General features: G+C 43.9%; 1 protein-coding gene across 1 annotated transcript; it reads left to right on the top strand.

Annotated features, from left to right (window-relative positions):
* The first annotated feature begins 374 nt into the window (after positions 1-374).
* LOC127334590 (transcription factor E2FA) lies at positions 375-5,098 on the top strand. Its single transcript, XM_051361082.1, has 14 exons — positions 375-735; positions 1,721-1,901; positions 2,000-2,056; positions 2,230-2,315; positions 2,395-2,483; positions 2,563-2,614; positions 2,722-2,774; positions 2,899-2,949; positions 3,021-3,069; positions 3,213-3,278; positions 3,370-3,446; positions 3,519-3,747; positions 4,245-4,311; positions 4,413-5,098. Exons 1-14 carry the CDS (start codon positions 514-516, stop codon positions 4,535-4,537), a joined length of 1,404 nt encoding a protein of 467 aa, XP_051217042.1. The 5' UTR covers positions 375-513; the 3' UTR covers positions 4,538-5,098.
* Positions 5,099-21,975: the final 16,877 nt, after the last annotated feature.

Genomic DNA, 21,975 nt, shown 5'->3' with positions numbered 1-21,975 from the left:
TCCAAATTTAAATAAATCTTTAGCATCTAGTTATGGACGGAGGGAGTAATACAACTTTGGCCCTTTTTTTTTTGAAACTACTTTGGCCCTGGGTTTTTGCACCAAAGACCCTAGACCAAAAATGAAAAAAAAAAAGAAATCCCGTCCAAGTCTTGTTGGAATCCTCCGACCAGGGTGAACCGGAACGGCCCACGAAACCCGAGAGCAGTAAAAGCAGTAAAAGCGGCCCATTTGGAATGGAGGCAGCCCCAAACGCCTAGTACTTAATTTCCCTCCCTCCTTCCCTCGTTTTCTGCTGCTATCTTTCTCTCTCCTCCCTCCCCCCCTTCTTCCCCCCTCTATTCCCCTCCCCCCTTTCCCACCCCACCCACCCACCTCCCGCCGCCGCCGCCGCCGCCGGAACCCTAGCTCCGGCGCCCCTCTCGCCGCTCCGCCCCCTTCTCCCAACCCCAACCCGCCCACCGCTCCCTGGACCCGGGGCCGACGCAGCGCGCGATCGCGAGATCGGGCCCCATGTCGGGGGGCGGCAGGCCGCCGGCTGCGCAGAAGATCCTGCAGTCGCTGCGCCCGCCCCCGGCCTTCTCCGCGCCCTCCAGGCCGCCCTTCGCATCCCCCGACGACTACCACCGCTTCCACGGCCCAGCCACCCCTGCTGCCACCGGCTCCGGCTCCGGTGGCATCGGCGCCGGCGGTGTTGGTGCTGATATCGAGGAGGGGCTTGTCATCCGGACGCCGGTGAGATACTTCTGCTCCGCAAGGACCTCTTCGATTTATTCGGGGGCTCTTTTAGTTGCTCAGCTCGTGTCTGATTAGAGCTGACTATCGGTCAAATAGTTAGCGGTTTGTTGGTTATGTGTCCCGATTTGAGTGTATCTCAAGGATCCACATGCAGATTCGGCTGAAACTATGTTCAATTTCTTGGCCTCCCCGAAGTCTTCTCGGCTTTGGGAAGCTTGAATGCCCAGTGCATACAGCTGTTTAGATGCTAGATATCCATCAACTAATGCCAATTTTGTGTCCTGGATCAACAAAAGAGTAACAATCTGTCATATGGCAGTGTTGCCCCCCTCCAGAGAGATTCCGAATAAAAGGAAACTCAGACAACATATGCTAATAACACCATTCTCCCATTAATCCTTGCCCCAACTGCTTGCGCACCGCATGCTTGGAAGTAGGACTTGCTTGAACCGCAATCTGTATATTCTGTGCAATCTCCATTTACCAGATCAGTGCAACTGTTGAAGACATGCATATTGTTTTGTCAGTGTAAATTCTATTACCATCAACTTGATAGTTCAGGCCAAGGCTTCAACTAGGCATATGTTTCAGTGGTTTGTAAATACTCCGAATCTATGATAGTTAGGAATCACACAACATAAGTAACTATGTAGGCTGGCGTTACTGTGAATGGATTTTTATGCTGCTAACTTTTATAAGTTCTACTCCCTCCATTCCTGCATGTAGGGGCGTATTGGTTTTGTCAAGGCAGGACTTTGGCCAAGAATTACGTTGTTAATATGTACTGTTTACATGAAAAAAAAAGTGGGGAATACATGACATGAAATTGGTATTACTAGATTCATTTGTAGAAGTGCTTGCTATGATTATGTATCATGTGAACCAAAGCCATGTCTTAAAGAAACCTAGTGCATCCAGCTCCCCCCGTCGGTTTCAGTAAGTCTTACTTACCCTTATATAACACAAATCCCCTTTTCTGCAGTTAAAAAGAAAAGCCACATGTGAAGAAAATAAGGCTGCCGAGTCGAGTGATTGTATGATTGTCACTCCTGGAGTCACTGGCAATCCGCTGCTCACGCCGGTCTCTGGAAAAACTGTTAAGACTTCTAAATCAAAGGCTAAGAACAACAAAGCTGTGCCGCAGGCACCTATACCAAATGCTGGTAAGTGAAAACTTCTTGAGCGTTTCTGAAGGCTAAACTCTTATTTGCATATGTATTCTGGCAAAAAAAATTAAACATGCACATATTTCCGTGTGCAGGCTCACCACTCAATCCATCAACTCCTGCTGGTACTTGCCGCTATGACAGTTCATTAGGTGATGACAATACTCTCCATCGATATAATTATGATTTTTTTCTTAGGATGAGATGTTACAATTTAGCATTGATATGTATTACGCAGACTTGTACCTTTCACGGTTTCATTACATCTTAACTTCAATGTTACTGCACCCTGTAACTTATATCTATCCTTACGATCCATCTTCAGGCCTTCTGACAAAAAAGTTTATCAACTTGCTTAAGACTGCTGAGGGTGGTGTTCTAGATTTGAATAATGCTGCAGAAACACTAGAGGTTACACACTGTCATCACTGTAGCTGATACTTATTTGCTTCCAATTACTACAAATTCATATAATTTTCCTACTATTCAGGTTCAAAAACGGCGCATATATGACATAACTAATGTCCTTGAAGGAATTGGTCTTATCGAAAAGACGCTTAAAAACAGAATTCGTTGGAAGTAATATTTTCCTTTCATGACCTTTGTCTTGTTTCCTTTCCTTCATGTATTATGAAGCTAATCACACATAACATTATAGGGGCTTGAATGATTCAGGGGTAGAACTAGATAATGGCCTTTTAGCTTTGCAGGTATTTGTTCTTGTTAATTTGCTATTCCTGTTGAATTGACATACTATTCGTGACCACATGTGGATACTTTTTCTGAGATGTCAGTTTTGTATAATCTATTTTTTCAGACAGAAGTTGAAAATCTTAGTCTACAGGAGCAAGCCTTAGATGAGCGTATAAGGTAGTAGCTATAGCAAATTACAAACTTCAAATTCTGGCTTTCGCTACAAAACATACACAATGTTTTGCTGCTGAACCTAACAAAAGTACGTATGATATAAACTGTATGCTTGTTTTTCGTGCAGTGATATGCGCGGAAAACTAAGGGGGTTAACGGAAGATGAGAACAGTCAAAGGTAATTGTATTTTCTCGTGTTAGTTACGTCAATTTAATGATGTGCAAAACCTGACTTCCAGTTGTTATTAGATGGCTCTATGTGACAGAAGATGATATTAAGGGATTGCCCTGCTTTCAGGTCTGCTAATCTCCTTAAATAGTTGAACAATGCCATATGTTAGTTGGTTCTTATTATTTGCAGCTTTACTTTACACCACAGTATATCAAGAGCCAATTATGTATTTATGTATGATAGTTTAACGTATGTTTCGGGCTTTGCAGAATGAAACTCTAATTGCAATAAAAGCTCCTCATGGTACTACACTCGAAGTACCTGATCCTGACGAGGTAGGATTAGTAAAAGTAATGGACCTTTGCACGTGCATGAATGATTTTGTGAACTTATTAATGACATCTTCTGTGTATCTGCTCCCTGCAGGCTGGTGATTATCTCCAGAGGAGATATAGAATTGTATTAAGAAGTACAATGGGTCCAATAGATGTTTACTTAGTTAGGTAATGCTGCATTCTTTTTGTGGAGTTAAATATTGCGACTGAATTTATGTCTGATCAATACCTTCTGTATAGTCAATTTGATGAGGGGTTTGAGGATTTGGCTGGTGGTGCAACACCTCCAATGCATACAAATGTGCAAAACCATAGATCTTGCGAAGACTCGCGTACAACAAATGCTGCACAAAGCAGCAAATCAATGTATGTGGAACAGAATGTTCAGTACAGCCAGAATACTCCACAAGATCCTAGTTGTTCAAATGATTTTGGAGGGATGACAAGGATAATCCCTTCAGATGTTAATGTAAGTCAGGTTTCCTCATAATTACTTTTGAAAATTTCCCCTGCATCATGCTCATGAATTGAAATAGAATGTGGCAGCATTATGCATTAGTATACAAACATTTCTCCTGCTTTTTAAAAATCTTTTCAGTGCCTTTGAAGGCTTGAACTCTCACATGCTAACCCTATGTGTGGAACAAACCAGAAACTGCAAATGTGGCCACATGTAGCCCCCTTTTTTTGTTTTTCTGAAAACGACATTTTAAAGTTTTAAAAAATTCTGAAAATAATCCGAGATGTTGATAATGATGTATTCTGTCAAAGTGGAAAATCTCAAGTCTAAACACTATCTATTTTGGGCCGCACAAAAATGATATAATCTGACAGATTTTGGAGGTTTCAAATTTTGCACTGTTCACTATTTTTGCCCTGAATGCTGTTCTCTATTCCTACCAAGCTTGGCTAACCCTATTCTGCACACAATCCACGATGGAGTTACAATACTACACTATTTTGCAGACTGATGCTGACTACTGGCTCCTAACAGAAGGAGACGTTAGCATTACCGACATTTGGAAAACAGCACGTATCCTTTGAGATCATTCCTTAATTTTTTTTTTATGCTATCAAGATTGTTTTGCAAGTGCTAAATATTATTGCAACTTGAAATACTTAACATGGAAAAAGCGGATGTGCAGTGGGACACAGATGTTTTCTTACCTGAAGATGTTAGCACCCCACGTGCGCAAAATCAGCATCCACTCACAGTGGGTGAGCCACGGTTGCAGGTTCCAAGCATGGATCAACCGTAGAGCATATGGTTAACAAAGTGAAAACTTGAGATACGGAATGCCTGGTGCAGGTGCTTTGAGTGTGATGGCACAATATGACAGCAAATACTGATTTCACAGTGGAAAGAGCTGCGTTGTTTTCATTAAAATCCACATCATCTGGAGGGAAGTCAGGGCAGCAAGTTCAGACTGATAACCATTCTGAACCCCCAATTTGTTGGGGAGACTGGTGGTGCCGACTAACTTATCAGTCTGCTGCACGGTTTGCTCGTGCGCCGGGCTTAAGTTGAGAAGGTGACAAGTGCAGATTGCACCGTGAAATCAGGCTGCTATGCACATTCAGCCGCTCCCTCTATTTATTCTAACTGAATATATCTTGCAAGGCAGTAGTGGCCTTGTGGTGCTCCGCCGGAACTATTTGGAAACTGTGTAAACAATGCACGGAAATGGTGCACAGTGCTTGAGCTATCCGTGTAAGAGAACAATGTGTGACATGTTGATGTAACCGGGGCGTCTTTGTACAATTGTTAAATACTCTCACCATGCTTTATGTACAATCCTAGAATGAAAGAGTTTTCTCAAGTCTTTTGCTTGTCAAGGGGTGGATACCGAGCACTTGACTTTACATACTCATTTGTTTTTTTAAGGTAACATACTCATTTGTCAACGAGTTAGCTTGAATCAACTCCGCATACTTTTTTAACGAGCTCAAAGTCCAATATGTTACGTAATAGTCATTGCAAGTTGAATGAGTTTACTGAGTACTTGCTTCAGGTAAAAATGCCAACTTGGCTGTACTGTTGGTGTCTGTTTGAGCCCACATCGACTAGGGCCGCCTCCAGGAAGCGCCCTGGCATCCGCCTCTAGCTCGTCAATGAATATGAGCTCAACGGAGATGGCCAACCATGGGCTTCCCGGCCGCGGGGGGCAAGCAACGCATGCCAGCGCGTACTCGATCCGCCCTGCCGTACCGCCCACGAACCCTGCCCGCACCTCCTTGACGCAGCACAAGGTGTTAAGCGGCCCCCGCATCTGATCCCGCAAGCAACCCGCGCCCGCTTGACAGCTTAGACCAGTTATAATGGAAAGTAACATACTCCCTCCATTCTTAAATAAGTGAACATCTGGCTCTAAACTTTATCCACAAAAGAGTGTACTTCTATCTTCTCTATGTACTTTACTTGCTTCTCTCTCATCGTACTGAAATCAAACCCAATAATATTTAGCACATATTTTTCTTGTTTTTCATATGCACTTAGCTCATTGGAGGTGAAAGAATTAGAGATGAGAGATGCATGTTTTCAATGTATTTTTTTTTATTTCACTTCATAATTTATCTTGGAAACCATCATGTACACTTATTTGTGGACAGAGGGAGTAGAGTAGTGCATATGACACTACTCTATGTTACCTTCATACTGCATAGTAACTTAGATGTAGTATCATGCATATGTATATTAATTAGCTTGTAAACTCATTTTGCCTTAAAAAATGTGATGTTATGGTAACATAGCTAGTTACCACAATCATCTCTTTCTTCATTTAATGTCATGATATGTCATCAAAATACCTAGTTGTCAATGCATGTTGTTCTATGTTACTACCTTAGTTACTTCCACCATGGATAGTCTTAGCAGCACAGTGTCCACCGCGCGCCAGGTGCAACACCATGTTTCTGAGAACCCGTAGAATCCCGTGGGAGCCGAATCGATGGCACCGCTCTCGAGGAGGAGGACGCACTCCGGTCGGCCTTGCATGGCCGCCAGATAAAGCCGCGTGGAGCTCTCTTTGTCCCAGACATTGAGACATGGCTGTGGCGGCGACCAAGAGCATATCCACTCGATCTTTCCCATACGGCTTCCCGCACTACCCTTTTGTGGTAGCCATGCACCCCATACACTCCCCAAATTAAATTTTGATATAATTTAAATTTAAAATAATAAATGAACTACAATTTATTACAAGTTCAATAAATCGTATAAATAACTTAACAAGTTAACATAGCAAGCAAATCATCTTGGAAACTAGATCGTTCCTTTGAAAATCCACAAATACTCCACCAAATCGGTTGGTAATGAGTATTGGTGTCTCGAGCTTTGTGACGCCTAGCGAGGAAAGCAGCAAACGCGGGAGGCAATGATGATCAACATCTGCAAGAAGACCCATCCCTTCATACAATTCAGCGTCGAACACTGGAATTCCCGCTCGCTCTCAATAATGATGTTGTGCAATATCACACAAGCAGTCATGACCTCCCACATCTGCTCTTTCGACTAGGTGAGAGCGGGGTACCGGACAATGGCAAATCGAGCTTGCAACACACCAAATGCCCGCTCCACATCCTTCCTGACAACCTCTTGCATTTGAGCAAACCAAGCTTTCTTCCCTCCCGGCACAAGGTTTGAGATTGTTCTAACAAATGTTGACCATCTTGGATAGATACCATCTGCAAGATAGTAGCCCTTGTCATACTCGTGGCCATTGATCTCAAACTACACCGGAGGAGCAGTGCCTTCGACAAGCTTCTGGAACACATTGAAGCACAACAATACATTGATACCATTGGGTGATCCTGTCATGCTGAAGAACGCATGCCAAATCCACAAGTCCTGATCTGCCACTGCCTCAAGCACCACACTACATGCCCCTTGTGTCCCTTGTACATGCCTTGATGTGAAAATGGATAATTCTTCCGAGTGCATACAGTAAATGCTTTCAAGCATCCCGGGAAAGCCTCTCTCTTCATTCTATGCCAAGATCCGAGCTGTGTCTTCCTCATTTGGTGAGCGCAGATAGTTCTTTCCAAACACCGTCACAATTGCCCTTCGGAACCTATGCATGTAATCAATGGTCGTCGACTCGGACATGCGCAGGTAGTTGTCATGTGTATCTCCTGCAATTCCATAGGCAAGCATCCGAAGGGTGACCGTGCATTTATGTGGAGAAACCAAGATTGCCGATGACGTCTCTCTTCAGTTTGAAGTAGTCGATCTCCCTCAAATTCTCGACTATCTTCAGAAAAAGCTTCCTACTCATCCTAAAACGATAGCGGAATACGACATCGCTGTGCAACGGATCATCGGCGAAGTAGTCAGCGTACACCATGCAATAGCCTTCCATCCTCTGCCTCGGCTTGCTCTTGCGGCGCCCCGACCAGGAACCACCAATGATCGGCTTTTCCTCCTCGACGATTGCGGTGACCCAGCATACCACTGCATGGTGTAGTACGCAAGTCGTTGACATAACACAAGTGAAACACCGTTCCACTCATATTACACCCCTCAGAGTGGTACAACAGAAACATATGTGAGTCCAAAGCATGTCTATAGAAGGATACACGAACTGTTTACAGAAGATCAACATAGCCTCCTACTTTACAGTGAGGTAAAACTGCAAATAAAGCTTCAGAAGAACGACTCGTAGTCTAACTTATTGCTATCTCTATCTCTAGAGCTACTTGGCTTGCTATAGAACTCTAGCTACTTGGGTACTAGGATTAGGAAAATGGTTCCCGTCTATTACTAGTCTAGGTTTCCACTTTAGCTGATGCAGAAGTTGACTCCATTGTCTTCATTGATTGGGTTCTCCATCCTGTTGCAGTTGACTCCTTTGTCTTCGAGTTCCACGGTAGTTTCTCCTTCGGTGACTTTGATCTAAGAAGGGGGTTCAAAAGGGAGGGAATGAGTACGAGCGTACTTAGCAAGTTCATTTTAGGAAATAGGTGTATCATGCACTAGCTACAGCCACAAACCAGAAAGTCATTGGCGAATGCAAGTTTTCATAATTATTTCTTCAAAAGGTTTATTTTATTCTGAAAACTATGCCTGTCAGTCTTCACAGGTTGACCAGAACTTCATGGAGTTCCTTTCCTACCGTGTTCGTAGTTCCCTTCCCGGAACAGGGAGTGACCGTCACAATTTAATACACTCTGCAAAGGTGCGTTACTTTTCCCATAAGAGAACTTATCCTTGTTGCCAACGAAGTCATGAGCTTGTCCACACTTCCTTCGTGTGAGGCCCAGTATAAGAACCAAGCCAATCACTGCCTTCTCCACGACCTTGCATACCCACCTTTTTTCCATCCGCACATCCCTGGTAGACATCTCCCGATCATACGGCTTTACACTCGATGTGCTACGGACAATCCATCATAAACGGTAGAGCGCTCTCATCCACATGGATGGGGATTTAAAAGGATTTCTCAACCTACTACGGTGTTATCACAACACCCAACCAGGATCTATCAAGTCCGTTGATATGAAGAAGGGAAAAGATACAACTGACTTCCCAGAGCCATTATAGATCTCATGGTTAACGCGAAATGTACGGTGCTAGAATCAATAGACGGCATTGGTGATTAGTCCTAGATGAGTAGTACCCTTGCAATGGAACCTCCACCATCAACACATACCATGGTTCCATTGCCCACCACATAGTCATATTCATAATTGTAAAATAATGTTTTGCTTTTTCATGCAAGAGTGATAAGTATAGTACTTTGCATATAGTTTGATAAAAATAATCAAATGGCATGAGTAAGCGATGAACTTGCCTTTCTTGACTGCAAGATTATGCAGGCAAAAGCTTCGATACATGATAACTCCAAATTCTGAAATACCATCATTGTCTGGTAAGGACAATGTTTAAAGAACTGGCAAAAATGCTATAATGCATAGTATGAGATGCAATTGCCCCGAGCGTAACCTAACTTCGATGATTAAAGATTGGTGAGTTGTAAGGATTTCTTTAAGGTGTGTTGCACTTTTAGAATGGTTCTCAAACAAGGTTCTTATTAGGGTTTGGTGATATGAATAGCATAAACATGTGATATAATGCATCATAACAAGCATACACACAAAGGAATTGTAGTTGAATAATATGTAAAGAGTAGTTGTCAGTTTTAAGTTCTACAGTGCATGGTTGATGATTACTTATTATGTACTTCAAAAGAATAACTCTTGAAGAACAAGTTTAATAAAGAACAAGAATTACTACAAATAGGAGCTATGTGCTTCTAGGGTTTACTATTGGATTCATTTAGTTCACTAATAGGGACTAGTTGGTTCTTAGGTAGAATGGGTCTATATGCAGCAAGTATTGACAGATTTATTACTATGGTTGATCATAGGTATCATAACAAAGGATGATTATCAAAGTGGTTCCATAAGTTAACCATTAGGGTTTACTATACCTTTCCATTTGTTTCATTGAGTAACCAATAATGGTTTCCTAAACTAGGTGGTTTATTATATTCAAGTAGGATTTAGTTGAGTAGGAGCATGTAAGGTGAATTACTATTCTAGGTTGGTATTATGGTTAATCACCATGGTTCTACTAAGTAATGATGGTTAAGGTTGATTCCAATGGTGTGGTATTTAGGAATTGTAACCAATGGTGCTAATGTGAGAGTAACAAGTTAGGGTTTATACCCAGGTGGTACTAGTTGGTTATATAAGGTTCATTCAAAAATAAGACATGAAATAATGATTTTATGTGAATTGGCCTAGTTTTATTTTAGTAGATCGTAAGCATGAACTAATTATTTTAAGTTGAACCTATGAGTAGTGTTGCAAATCATATGATCACACTCATAACTTCCTAGGGTTTTAGAAGTGTGAATAACTTAGGGTTCTAATATAAAATAATAAGGTTAAGGGTTTTTATTCCTGTTGGAACTAGGTTTCTAAATTGTGATGCTATTCTTAAAATAATAATTGGAAATAGATTTGGAGTTACTAATAAAATTAATAATGGTCTCATGATATAATTTAAAAATATTTAATAATGAAGATAGATAGTACTTAGAGTTTAATTTAGGAATTAGAATTTTATGGTTGTTATTATATTTTTAAAACAATAACTTGTTAACTAAAAATAGGTTGAAGCAAATGAATAACTTTTGAAAATAATATTAGTTTTTAACATTTTCCGACTTTATTATTATTTAAAGAAAAATGGTAAATGATAATTTGTAAATTAGGGTTTTTAAAATACCACTAATATTTAAGTTAATGAAAATATGATAAAGAAACTGATATTATTATTTTCTTCACGTAATGAATAGATATTGTTTATTTTTGAAACTTTAATAATTATTGAATTTTTATTTGTATCTAGGATAAATGAAAAGGCATAATTAATAAAGGTTAAAATAATTGAATTTTTATTTTGAAAAACATTTTTATGTTATGTTTTTATTGAATAGAGTTTATTTTTGTGAGAATTTTGATATCTAATTTGCATTTTTCTGAGTGGAAATAAATTTTATTTATTTCAGCAAAGTTTCAGTTATTTTCTAGATTTTGAATTAAAGAGAAAATACTAAATGTACCGGTTCGATTCTACCCCTAGACACAGACAGGTGGGGCCTGTCCAGGTCATCTGCCTCGTTGGTAGTTGACCGAGTCAAATCTGCTAAGGGGTCCCACGTCCAGGTCACCTCGCTAGAGAGGACGTCGGCGATGCTCCGGTGAACGATGGAAGGGATCGTAGAGACCCCCCAGAGACTATAAAAGCTAGTGTGTTCGACTCCTCTCATCACCTGAGTAAAACGGTACCATCGGCACCACCAAATTGGCACCGGAGTTGCTCCGGTGAGCTTGTCTACGGTGACGCCGGCCGACCAAAACATGGAATCGATCTAGAGCTAACCAAATGAGGCAAATAAGAGGCCTGGTGGTGCGTATTCATACCCCGAAGAAAATGGAATGGTCGGCGACGGCTATTGTGGTCGGAGTCGAGCTGGAATTCGCCAATACCGACGAGTTGCTGCGGACGAAATCCTCAAAATTCTCCTCCCTCTGAACTCTTCTCGAAGCTTGGATTTAACCAGAGAGTCAGCACGCCCAAGGGATTCACCTCGACCACTTGTTGGGCGATGGGATGGCCCAAATTATCGGTGGTGGTCACGAACACCGGCGACCCTACGTAGATGATGGCGAGGAATTGGGAGGCAGAGAGAGCTTGGGGTGTGGCTATTACGGTTTAGGGTTTTCTCTGCGAATCTCCCGGCGTATTTATAGAGAGGAAAAAGGTCTGTTCGGTAAGTTCACCGTCGGCAACGGCCGAGATGCGGTGGTCATGTCGGCAGTGTTCTGGGGCGCGAATCACGGCGGTTTCGGATGAGACGGGCACGAAAGACTTTGTATTTGCTTCAGAACATTTTGGTGCCATCTGAATGCGTGCTTATCAACGATGAGGGCGTCGCCGACTGGCATGGTCGCGCTGTCGTCCTCCCTGCCGTGGAGAAGACGAAGACGACGGCCACTGAGTTTTGTTTGACGCGAACAGGTACTTGGGCCAACCTAGGGCTAGGTGGGCTGTTGGTGTTGGGCTGCTGCTGGTCTGGTTGGCCTGGTAAGGTAAATCCTCTCTCTCCTCTATTTCCCTTTTCATTTTCTGTTTTTATTTTCTGTTTTGAATTTTGTTATTTGAACTCAATTTAGATTCTGGTTTGTTTGTAGGTTTTCATGCTGGATATATTTCCACTAGAATTTAATGGAGATGGTTAACAAGTACCTTAAATGTTTTGTAAATATATTAGTATTGTCAGATTTTTATTATGGCTTGATATTTAAATAGTTATGTGAGGAATTATAATTTCAATTTCTTATTTTTATGGAGTTCAAATTATTCTAATAGGACTTATACCATCATCAAGTGATAAGTAAACATCCTATTTTATATTCCCTTTTATAAAGAATTAATTTGCAAGACCAATACTAATATTTGATTTCCTATTTGAGTATAGAATCTTGTGAGCATGTTTTCATGTGTTTATTCTTCTAATGGCTTGGAACTTAGTTTAAGTTTATCCATAATTAATGATATGGTTTCCTTAAACCTTGATTCAAATTGTCTAGGTATATTATGTTATTCTCATGAGACATGCATTTCCCTAGAATTGATATTTGAGTTATATGATATTTTATAACTTGGCCACAAGGATGGAAAGGTAGTGTTTAATATTAATTTTAAACTAATCACTTAAATAGCATTTAGGCTTCAAGGTATTTCTGGCTTAGGTTTATACTTGTGATCCATAATACACAAATCAGGAGATGTTATCTTATGTGGAGTTGACCTAATGTGGAATGGTCTAGGATTTTGGTTGTGATCACCCAAGTGATGCACATACTAGGATTGGAGTATGGGCATAGGTATGGTTATGTTTAATTGACTAGGGTTACTCTTCCTCACCACTGATAGGATTCTTGGATCAAGGCAATACTAGAGTTGTCTCAAGTGTTTGGATAAACAAGGTTTAGGTTAATGCCATTACTCCTCCACTCAGGATATGATGAATGATCTAGGGCTGACTTCTTGTGATCTACCTATCATTTCATGTGCTGTATAGTATCTACTTATCACATAGGTTTATCTTTTCACTTAAATCTACAAAGCATGGTCATACATTGGAGATGATCAACTTATTCCTCACTAATCTCTCTTTCTTATTCCTCACATCATACTAATCTAGATTCCTAGGGTTATATGATCATTACCCAATTTGTAATGATCAAGGTATTGGCCTCTTAATGGTTCATGGGTGAAACAGGTTCTCACTTACCACCAAGTGTTGGCTTGATAAAATAGGGTTTAGCATTGGCTTATATTTCTTATAACATTAATTAGTACCAATGACTTACCTTACTTGGATAGGGTTTGAATATTAACCTAGTGTTCTACTCAATGGATGGTGCAAACATATATAGATGTTCCTTTCCTTTCTCTGTGGTTTAGTAGGAATGAGTTTGGAGCAACAATACTGGATTGGTTAAGAGTTGATAAAGAACTAATGTGAATGTCCTTGACATGGGTTCAATATTATAGGTGGAAATATACCATGTGGATCATGATTGGAGGATTGGTTTAGCAGAAAGGTCATTGAAAAGATAAGTAAAGAATGGTTTCTTAATTATTTATATTCTTTGGTTTAAAGTTGAATAAACATTCATGTGTGGTCGTAAGGAATGTCATGTTGAGATATTTTATAAGATCTTGTAATTGACCCATAGTTAAGGTGTTGTTATTATAAAGCTAATCCCATTTGATCTAGCCCATAGACCAAATCATCTCTACCCAAAACAAGGTTTTAGCAAAGATCACAGTGAAGTTTATAGCGCTTGACTTGATGATCTACTTCAATTCCACCAAGTCAAGTGAAACTTCAGTTACTGTGACAAGTTTTATTTGAAAGCGCGAAAATTCTCCGGATTTTCTATGCATGAATGCAATGCACACTTTAGTGTTTTCTCATTTTGTAAACCTTTAAACCCGGGATATTACAATGATCATGGCCAAGAGGGCGACGATGATCGACAAATGTTCCTCATCGCCAATGACGTCCCTCGCAACACCCGCGAAAGCAATTTCACTGTCTATGAGAGTGGCCATGAACTCCTCGTCATCCGAATCCATCGCCTTGGAAAACCTTCGAACACCTCGCATGCAAGGTGACCGCAGGGAGGGAGCGGAGGGCGCAAAAGTGGCAGTGGGGCGGTGAACATCGACAATGGGATGGGGCGGTGGAGTGGTTCCTACCGGAGGCAATAGGCCATCTGCGGAGAGGGGTGGTTGCGGCGGGGACTGATGACCCACAAGTATAGGGGGTGTATCGTAGTACTTTCGATAAATAAGAGTGTCGAACCCAACGAGGAGCAGAAGGTGTTGACAAGCAGTTTCGATGAAGGATTCACTGTAAATGCTCACAGACAAGTTTTCAGGAGGTTTTGATATAGCAGATAAATAAAATACAAGTAAGTAAAGTGCGAGAATAATAATTGCAGCAAGTGGCCCAATCCTTTTTAGCACAAAGGACAAGCCGGTTTGTTTACTTATGATGACCAAACGTTCTTGAGGACACATGGGAATTTAGTCTAGTGCTTTCGCTTCATATAGTTGATTAATCTTCATTGTTTTGATAAGTGTTGTGTGGGTGAACCTATGCTAATGCACCACCCTTCCTAGGACTAATACATACTTGTGATTAAACCCCTTGCAAGCATCCGCAAATACAAGAAAGTAATTAAGATAAATCTAACCACAGCCTTAAACTCTGAGATCCTGCTATCCCTCATGCATCGATATACCAACGGGGGTTTAGGTTGCTGTCACTCCGGCAACCCCACAATTAGCAAACGAATACAAGATGCATTCCCCTAGGCCCATAAAGGTGAAGTATCATGTAGTCGACGTTCACATGACACCACTAGAAGAATAACACCACAACTTAAATATCAAACCATTAAATATTACTCAACATAGTTCACTACTAACATTTAGACTTCACCCATGTCCTCAAGAACTAAACGAACTACTCACAAGACATCATATGGAATATGATCAGAGGTGATATGATGATGGATAAAAATCTGAACATAAACCTTGATTCAACGGTTTCACTCAATAGCATCAATAACAAGGAGTAATAAACTCCGGGAGAATTTCCCCTATGAAATACTCAAGATTCAACCCTAGATGTTACAACGGAGACGAGGTGCAGCGGTGGAGATGACGGTGTCGATGGTGGAGATGATGATGATGATGATCCCAATGAAGTCCAGCGATGATTTCCCCCCTCTGGGAGGGAATTTCTGATACGTCTCCGACGTATCGATAATTTCTTATGTTCCATGCCACATTATTGATGTTATCTACATGTTTTATGCACACTTTATGTCATATTCGTGCATTTTCTGGAACTAACCTATTAACAAGATGCCGAAGTGCCGATTCTTTGTTTTCTGCTGTTTTTGGTTTCAGAAATCCTAGTAACGAAATATTCTCGGAATTGGACGAAATCAACGCCCAGGGTCCTATTTTGCCACGAAGCTTCCAGAAGACCGAAGAGGAGACGAAGTGGGGCCACGAGGTGGCCAAACCCTAGGGCGGCGCGGCCTGGCCCTTGGCCGCGCCGACCTGTGGTGTGGGGCCCTCGTGTGGCCCCCTGACCTGCCCTTCCGCCTACTTAAAGCCTCCGTCGCGAAACCCCCAGTACCGAGAGCCACGATACGGAAAACCTTACTGAGACGCCGCCGCCGCCAATCCCATCTCGGGGGATTCAGGAGATCGCCTCCGGCACCCTGCCGGAGAGGGGATTCATCTCCCGGAGGACTCTACGCCGCCATGGTCGCCTCCGGAGTGATGAGTGAGTAGTCTACCCCTGGACTATGGGTCCATAGCAGTAGCTAGATGGTTATCTTCTCCCCATTGTGCTTCATTGTTGGATCTTGTGAGCTGCCTAACATGATCAAGATCATCTATCTGTAATTCTATATGTTGCGTTTGTTGGGATCCGATGAATAGAGAATACTTGTTATGTTGATTATCAATTCATGTCTATGTGTTGTTTATGATCTTGCATGCTCTCCGTTATTAGTAGATGCTCTGGCCAAGTTGATGCTAGTAACTCCAAGAGGGAGTATTTATGCTCGATAGTGGGTTCATGTCTCCGTGAATCTGGAGGGGTGACAAGAACCTCTAAGGTTATGGATGTGCTGTTGCCACTAGGGATAAAACATTGGTACTATGTTCAAGGATGTAGTTACTGATTACATTACGTGCAATACTTAATGCAATTGTCTGTTGTTAGCAACTTAATACTAGAGGGGGTTCGGATGATAACCTGAAGGTGGACTTTTTAGGCATAGATGCATGCTGGATAGTGGTCTATGTACTTTGTCGTAATGCCCAATTAAATCTCACAATACTCATCATAATATGTATGTGCATGGTCATGCCCTCTCTATTTGTCAATTGCCCAACTGTAATTTGTTCACCCAACATGCTGTTTATCTTATGGGAGAGACACCTCTAGTGAACTGTGGACCCCGGTCCAATTCTCTATACTGAAATACAATCTACTGCAATACTTTGTTCTCTTGTTTTCGCAAACAATCATCATCCACACTATACATCTAATCCTTTGTTACAGCAAGCCGGTGAGATTGACAACCTCGCTGTTTCGTTGGGGCAAAGTACTTTGGTTGTGTTGTGCAGGTTCCACGTTGGCGCCGGAATCTCTGGTGTTGCGCCGCACTACATCCCGCCGCCATCAACCTTCAACGTGCTTCTTGACTCCTACTGGTTCGATTAAACCTTGGTTTCTTCGAGGAAACTTGCCGATGTGCGCATCACACCTTCCTCTTGGGGTTCCCAACGGACGTGTCAACTACACGCATCAAGCAAATTTCTGGCGCCGTTGCCGGGGACCTGAAGAAAAGCTACACCACAAAGATTTCTAACTCCCACGCCAACTACACGCCAGCAAATTTCTGGCGCCGTTGCCGGGGAGATCAAGACACGCTGCAAGGGGAGTCTCCACATCCAAATCTCTTTACTTTGTTTTTGTCTTGCTTAGTTTTATTTACTACTTTGATTGCTGCACTGAATCAAAATACAAAAAAATCAGTTGCTAGTTTTACTTTATTTGCTATCTTGTTTTCTATATCAAAAACACAAAAAATTAGTTACTTGTTTTACTTTACTTAATATCATGCATGTTTTTATTTCACTAGTTAAGCATAATGGAAAACAACAAAAATATGAGAGATCTTTATGAACTTTATCTTGAATTAGGACATGATGTGTTTGAAGAGAGAATTAAAAAACCCATGGAACTTTATATGCATGCTAATGGGAATGTTATTACTATGAATGCTTTGAACACCATTGTTGCTAATGCTATGGAAAATTCTAAGCTTGGGGAGGCTAGCTCTGATGAGCATGATCTTTTTAGTCCCCCAAGCATTGAGGAGAAAATTTTCTTTTATGATTACAATATGCCTCCTATATATGATGATAGCCACTTTGTTGAATTTGCTCCCACTACAACTAATAAAATTGATTATGCTTATGTGGTGTCGTTGCCTAATCGACGGTACCTCGGAGGAGGGATCCTCACGAGGGGGAGAAGTAGTAGGGGCCATAGGGCGGAGTGCACACGGGACGGTGGTACGCGATTTACCCAGCTTCGGAACACCTGCACGATGACAGGGCCTACTGCTGCTTGTCTGGAATTATCTGGGCGCTTTCGCGTTGTTACAATGAGTTGTGGTTGTGCCTCTAGGGCTCCCAGGATCCGGCTTATAAAGGCGCACAGATCTAGGGTTTACATGGAGAGTCCTAGCCGGAATACAAGTTGCCTAACTACGGTACAATGTCTTGCCGTGTACGTCAAGGATCCGCCTTCCTCCAAGTACGTGCTGGATCCGGATACTTCATGGGCTGTCACGGATCCGGCCTCCTTCGTAGGTCTGTTGAGATCCGGCTTCCTGTTCCTGGGCTGGACTTCATCCTTCATGATCTACAGCAACTGGGCCGCCCGATGGGCCACATGCCTCACCACCAACTATGGGCCACCCGGGCTTGCCGGATCTAGGCCATGCCGTTGATATACCCATAAAGTATACCCACAACAGTAGCCCCCGAAGTTCTCCGAGATTCATCATTCCTCCGACTTCATTCAGCTCGGATCCGAAGAGAATCTTGAAGAGCTTCAAAACTTTTACTTGATTCCGGGTTCATTCACTCGAAAGTCCTTTATCTTCAGATTGGGTATGGCAACGGAGATTCCGCTTTTCCCGCGCACAACCTCCTTATTTCCCGCGCTAAATTTTCACAGATGCAAATCTTTAGCCGGAATTTTCGGGAGTGCATGGTTAAGTTACCTCCACGTCGTTTTACCGCACTTGACCTAAGACACGTGTCATCCATCCAACGGTGTGACCGTTCCGTTTCCACCGTCGGATCCGAATCCCGAATCTCCGCGTGTGGCCTATAAATACCCCACGGCTCGGTAATTCTTCATTCTTTCACCGCTCCTCACCACTTCATCTTCTTTCTCGCGCCGCGCCGCCCGACGGATCTCAACTCCAGCGAACCTTCCTCACGGGAGCTTCACGCGCCGCCGCCTCAAGCCTCTCCTCCAACCAAGATTGCCACGGTTGATCAAGAAATCAACTCCGCCGCCGATTCGTGGTCATCGGAGGCTCAAAACCGCCAGTTCATCGACCTCTACTTTGCCGGAACTTCGCCGGACCGTCGCGCCATCGCCGGTACGTGCACCGGTCTCGTAGAAGAAGAAGTAGTTGTAGTGTAGATTTTCCGGTTACTCAGCTTAGCTCGCATGGGTGCAGCCGGAAGCATGCCTCATGGTTCTCCTCACTGCTCTGGTAGTTCTCCGAGTAGCCCGGATCCCAGTGCCGTGGAACCAATTTGCCCGGATCCCATTGCGTATCTACCACCATATGTTTCCGATGTTAGGCTTGCTCAACCGTTCTCCGCCTCTTCCAGTACTTTACTAGGCCGGATCCCATCAGCCCAAGAGCTCGAAGAGGAGCTACAAGGCCAAGCTAGAATGGCAGCCAAGGTACAAGAGGCGGAAAACAAGAAAGCTTCCAAGGCCCGGAGCCGTGAGGGAGTGCGGGGTCAATGGTGGCCCTGCGAGACAACTGACGCGGAGCTCCGGGAGCTTCAAAACGAAGGCATGATCTCCGAGCATTGGAGTTTCACGCGCGACTCCGACATTCCCAATCCCGACGCGGACGAACGCGTCATGACAAAGGCGTGGGTCGAGCGCGGATTATCACTCCCTTGCTCGGAGTTCTTCCTCTCCATCCTCGACACGTACGGGCTCCAGCCCCACAACATCTGCCCCAACTCCTACCTCCTGCTCTCGAACTTCGCAACTCTTTGCGAGGGGCATCTCGGAATCCGACCCGACATCAAGTTATGGCAGTTCTTTTTCCGAGTGAAGAAGGAGACGAAGGACAAAGCCATGCTGAACTGCGGGAGCATGACTTTTATGCTCCGACCTGGCCGTATGTATCCTCCTCACGACTCCCATGAATCCGTCCGGTACTGGAACGCCGGATGGTTTTATGTGAAGAACGCGTCAGTTCCGAACATCCACGATGGACTCCCGCCCTTCAGCAACACGCCTCCGGAAGAATTGGCGAGCTGGAGCTTCATCCCCACGCTTGCCCAAACACCCATACTGGAGAAGGCCGCGCGGAGGATTTCCTGGTTAGTTCACGATGGACTGACCGGAGCCCAGCTCACCCTCAGCTGGTTTTCCCGGAGAATCCAGCCCCTGCGCTACAACGCACGCCTGATGTGCGCTTATACTGGGGCGGACGATCTCCTCCGAGTCACTCGCCACGATCTTCCGGCCGACTCCCTCAAGAGAAGGTTCAAGACGTTGGTGAAGATTCCTAGGGGCCAACAGGTCCCGGAATTGATTAAGGATATCAGCACACGAGACAAATGTCCTCCGGTAAGCACTTAATCCTTCGTATTCCTTTATCCTTCCACAATTTTCTAAGTGTTTAACTTGTTCTGCTCACCCTTTTCGCAGCTTGACTCTTTGGCGGAAGAAAACCTTCGCACCATACTCCGAGTTCCCGTCAGCGGTGAATCGGTGGAAGAGGATCCGGAAGACCCTGAGGAGGAAGAAGAACGAGTGCCCCGAAAGGCTGCTCCTCGACCTTCAAAGCGTCCCCGCGCCAAAGTCTCTGGCTCCGACGCCGGAGGCAGCGGCGAGGCTTCCGCCAAGAAACCCAGGGCAACCAAACCACCTCCGCTTGACTCCAGGAAGGCGGAGCGCCAGCGCCTGAAGATGCTTTCTACAGCAGGGAAACCTTCACGTCCCAACATTCCGGGCGCAGCGTAAGCTTCCGAGTAACATGCGCTGTTTATCTTGGTAAGCTGTGTTATGTATATTTTCCTTTTACTTGCTCACAGGAATCCGAACCCTACCACCGCGCGGACCAATGTTCAGGAGCATATCACTAAGTATATGCAGAAGAAATCTCCCGCCGTTGGTCCTTCGACGCCAGTTCCGCCAAGCGCTCCACAAGCCCCCCTGCAGCCTTCTCCTCCTCCCGCGGACCAGTCTCCGACTCCTGCCGCATCCACTCCACCGGAAGTAATTCCGGTTAGCAGCGACAGAGTAAGCGGAGATGGTTCCGGCGGCAAGGGTCCCATCAACGACGAAACTGAAGGACAAAAACAAGGGGAGGCAGAAGTTAATTCTTCTGGCAAAGCTGAAGCCACCACTGGCGATATGGTCGTTTTCCCCAAAAACTTTGGAGATCCGGCTGATCTTATTTCCACCCCGAAAGCTTATGCCACGAAGTTTTTTAACAAACTAACGGAGGCGGAGAAATGGGAGCTGGAGCAAGATTTGCTCAATGCGATGCTGAACAATGCCTGGGGAAAACCAGACGTTGAGACGTCGGAGATCCAGGACGCCAAGAAAAACATTGGCGAATTCTTCGACAAGCTTGTTTGCAAGCAAAAGGTAACTCCCCAGTAGCCCCCAAGTATTTAGGCGGAAACTTTATCAGTTAGCGTCTGAATACTTTTAGAGAACTTAGTCTGAAAGGAAAGTTTGAAATGTCGTGGTAGCCCCCAAGCATGATGGCGGAAAAAATTTCCAGCGACAATACCATGATGGCGGAACTCACTCTATTTCTGACTGTGTTTGCAGGAACAAAAAGCCCTGCACTACGAGTTGCACAAGAACATTGCACTACAGCGTCGTGTGACCATCAGCCAGGCGGAGAAAATCCAGCACTTTCAGGCGGAGAATGCGGCTCTGAAGAAACAACTTTCAGAAGCTCAAGGTTGGTTTCCGATCATCTGACGATTGTTGGTTATGTCCCGCACTTTCCGACTTTGACGCCTTATAAAATTATGAACAGGTGCCTCCTCTTCTCTTGCTGCAGCTTCCTCCGAGTTGGAGACTCTACGTGCTGCACACAAGAAACTCGAAGCCAAACTCGCAGTGGCCGAACAGAAACTTTCTGAGAAGAACTCGGAGCTTATTCGGAAAACTGGTGAGTTTGAGCTGAAAAGACAAACTGACAGCGACATCATCCAGAAGCAGCAAAAGGAAATTGGAGGTCTTCGCAAGTATATGGAAACAGCAGAGAGCTGCTGGGACCTGCTCAACTCCGACGTCATGGGTACGTCCTCGAAACTTATACGACAGCATACGTGCAACATGTTGTATTTAACAAAATTTGCATCTTCCAGATCCACTCGGATATGACGAGGAACGTCGGAGTCAGTTCCCGCGCGATGACCTGCTTCAGCTGGCCGGAGAAGACTGCAAGGATCTCATCTACGCTTCCAGGAAAATCTTCCACAATCTCAACATTAAGAAGAGCCGAGTCTGCGATGTGCGCAAGCTCATCAAGAGGATGGATTTGCTTCCGGAGCTGGTTGTGGACCTGCAATCCTCTTCAGCACGGGGTGCAGCTGCCATGTCCTTGGCTATGTGCTTAGCGCATAATCCGAGCTTAAACCTGGACCTGGTGACTTCTGGCGTTCCTCCGGAATGCAATGTCAATGCGCTGCTTGACGCGGTTAGCGGCTATGATACACGCATTGCTCGGAGGATCCGCCATGATGAATTTTATGAGAAGGTGGTTCTTCCTGCTGACGAACCTCTCG

The sequence above is a fragment of the Lolium perenne genome, chromosome 6 (genome assembly GCF_019359855.2).
Source record: "Lolium perenne isolate Kyuss_39 chromosome 6, Kyuss_2.0, whole genome shotgun sequence".
NCBI lineage: Eukaryota > Viridiplantae > Streptophyta > Magnoliopsida > Poales > Poaceae > Lolium > Lolium perenne.
This window is presented reverse-complemented; position numbering and strand designations above follow the sequence as displayed.

What these genes read in the sequence shown, in the direction of transcription:
- LOC127334590 (XM_051361082.1), top strand. Translation starts at nt 514, where the DNA reads ATGTCGGGGGGCGGCAGGCCGCCGGCTGCGCAGAAGATCCTGCAGTCG. An exon ending in AGGGATTGCCCTGCTTTCAG is followed by an intron (nt 3,070 to 3,212) that starts GTCTGCTAATCT and finishes CGGGCTTTGCAG; the next exon opens with AATGAAACTCTAATTGCAAT. An exon ending in CGACATTTGGAAAACAGCAC is followed by an intron (nt 4,312 to 4,412) that starts GTATCCTTTGAG and finishes ACATGGAAAAAG; the next exon opens with CGGATGTGCAGTGGGACACA.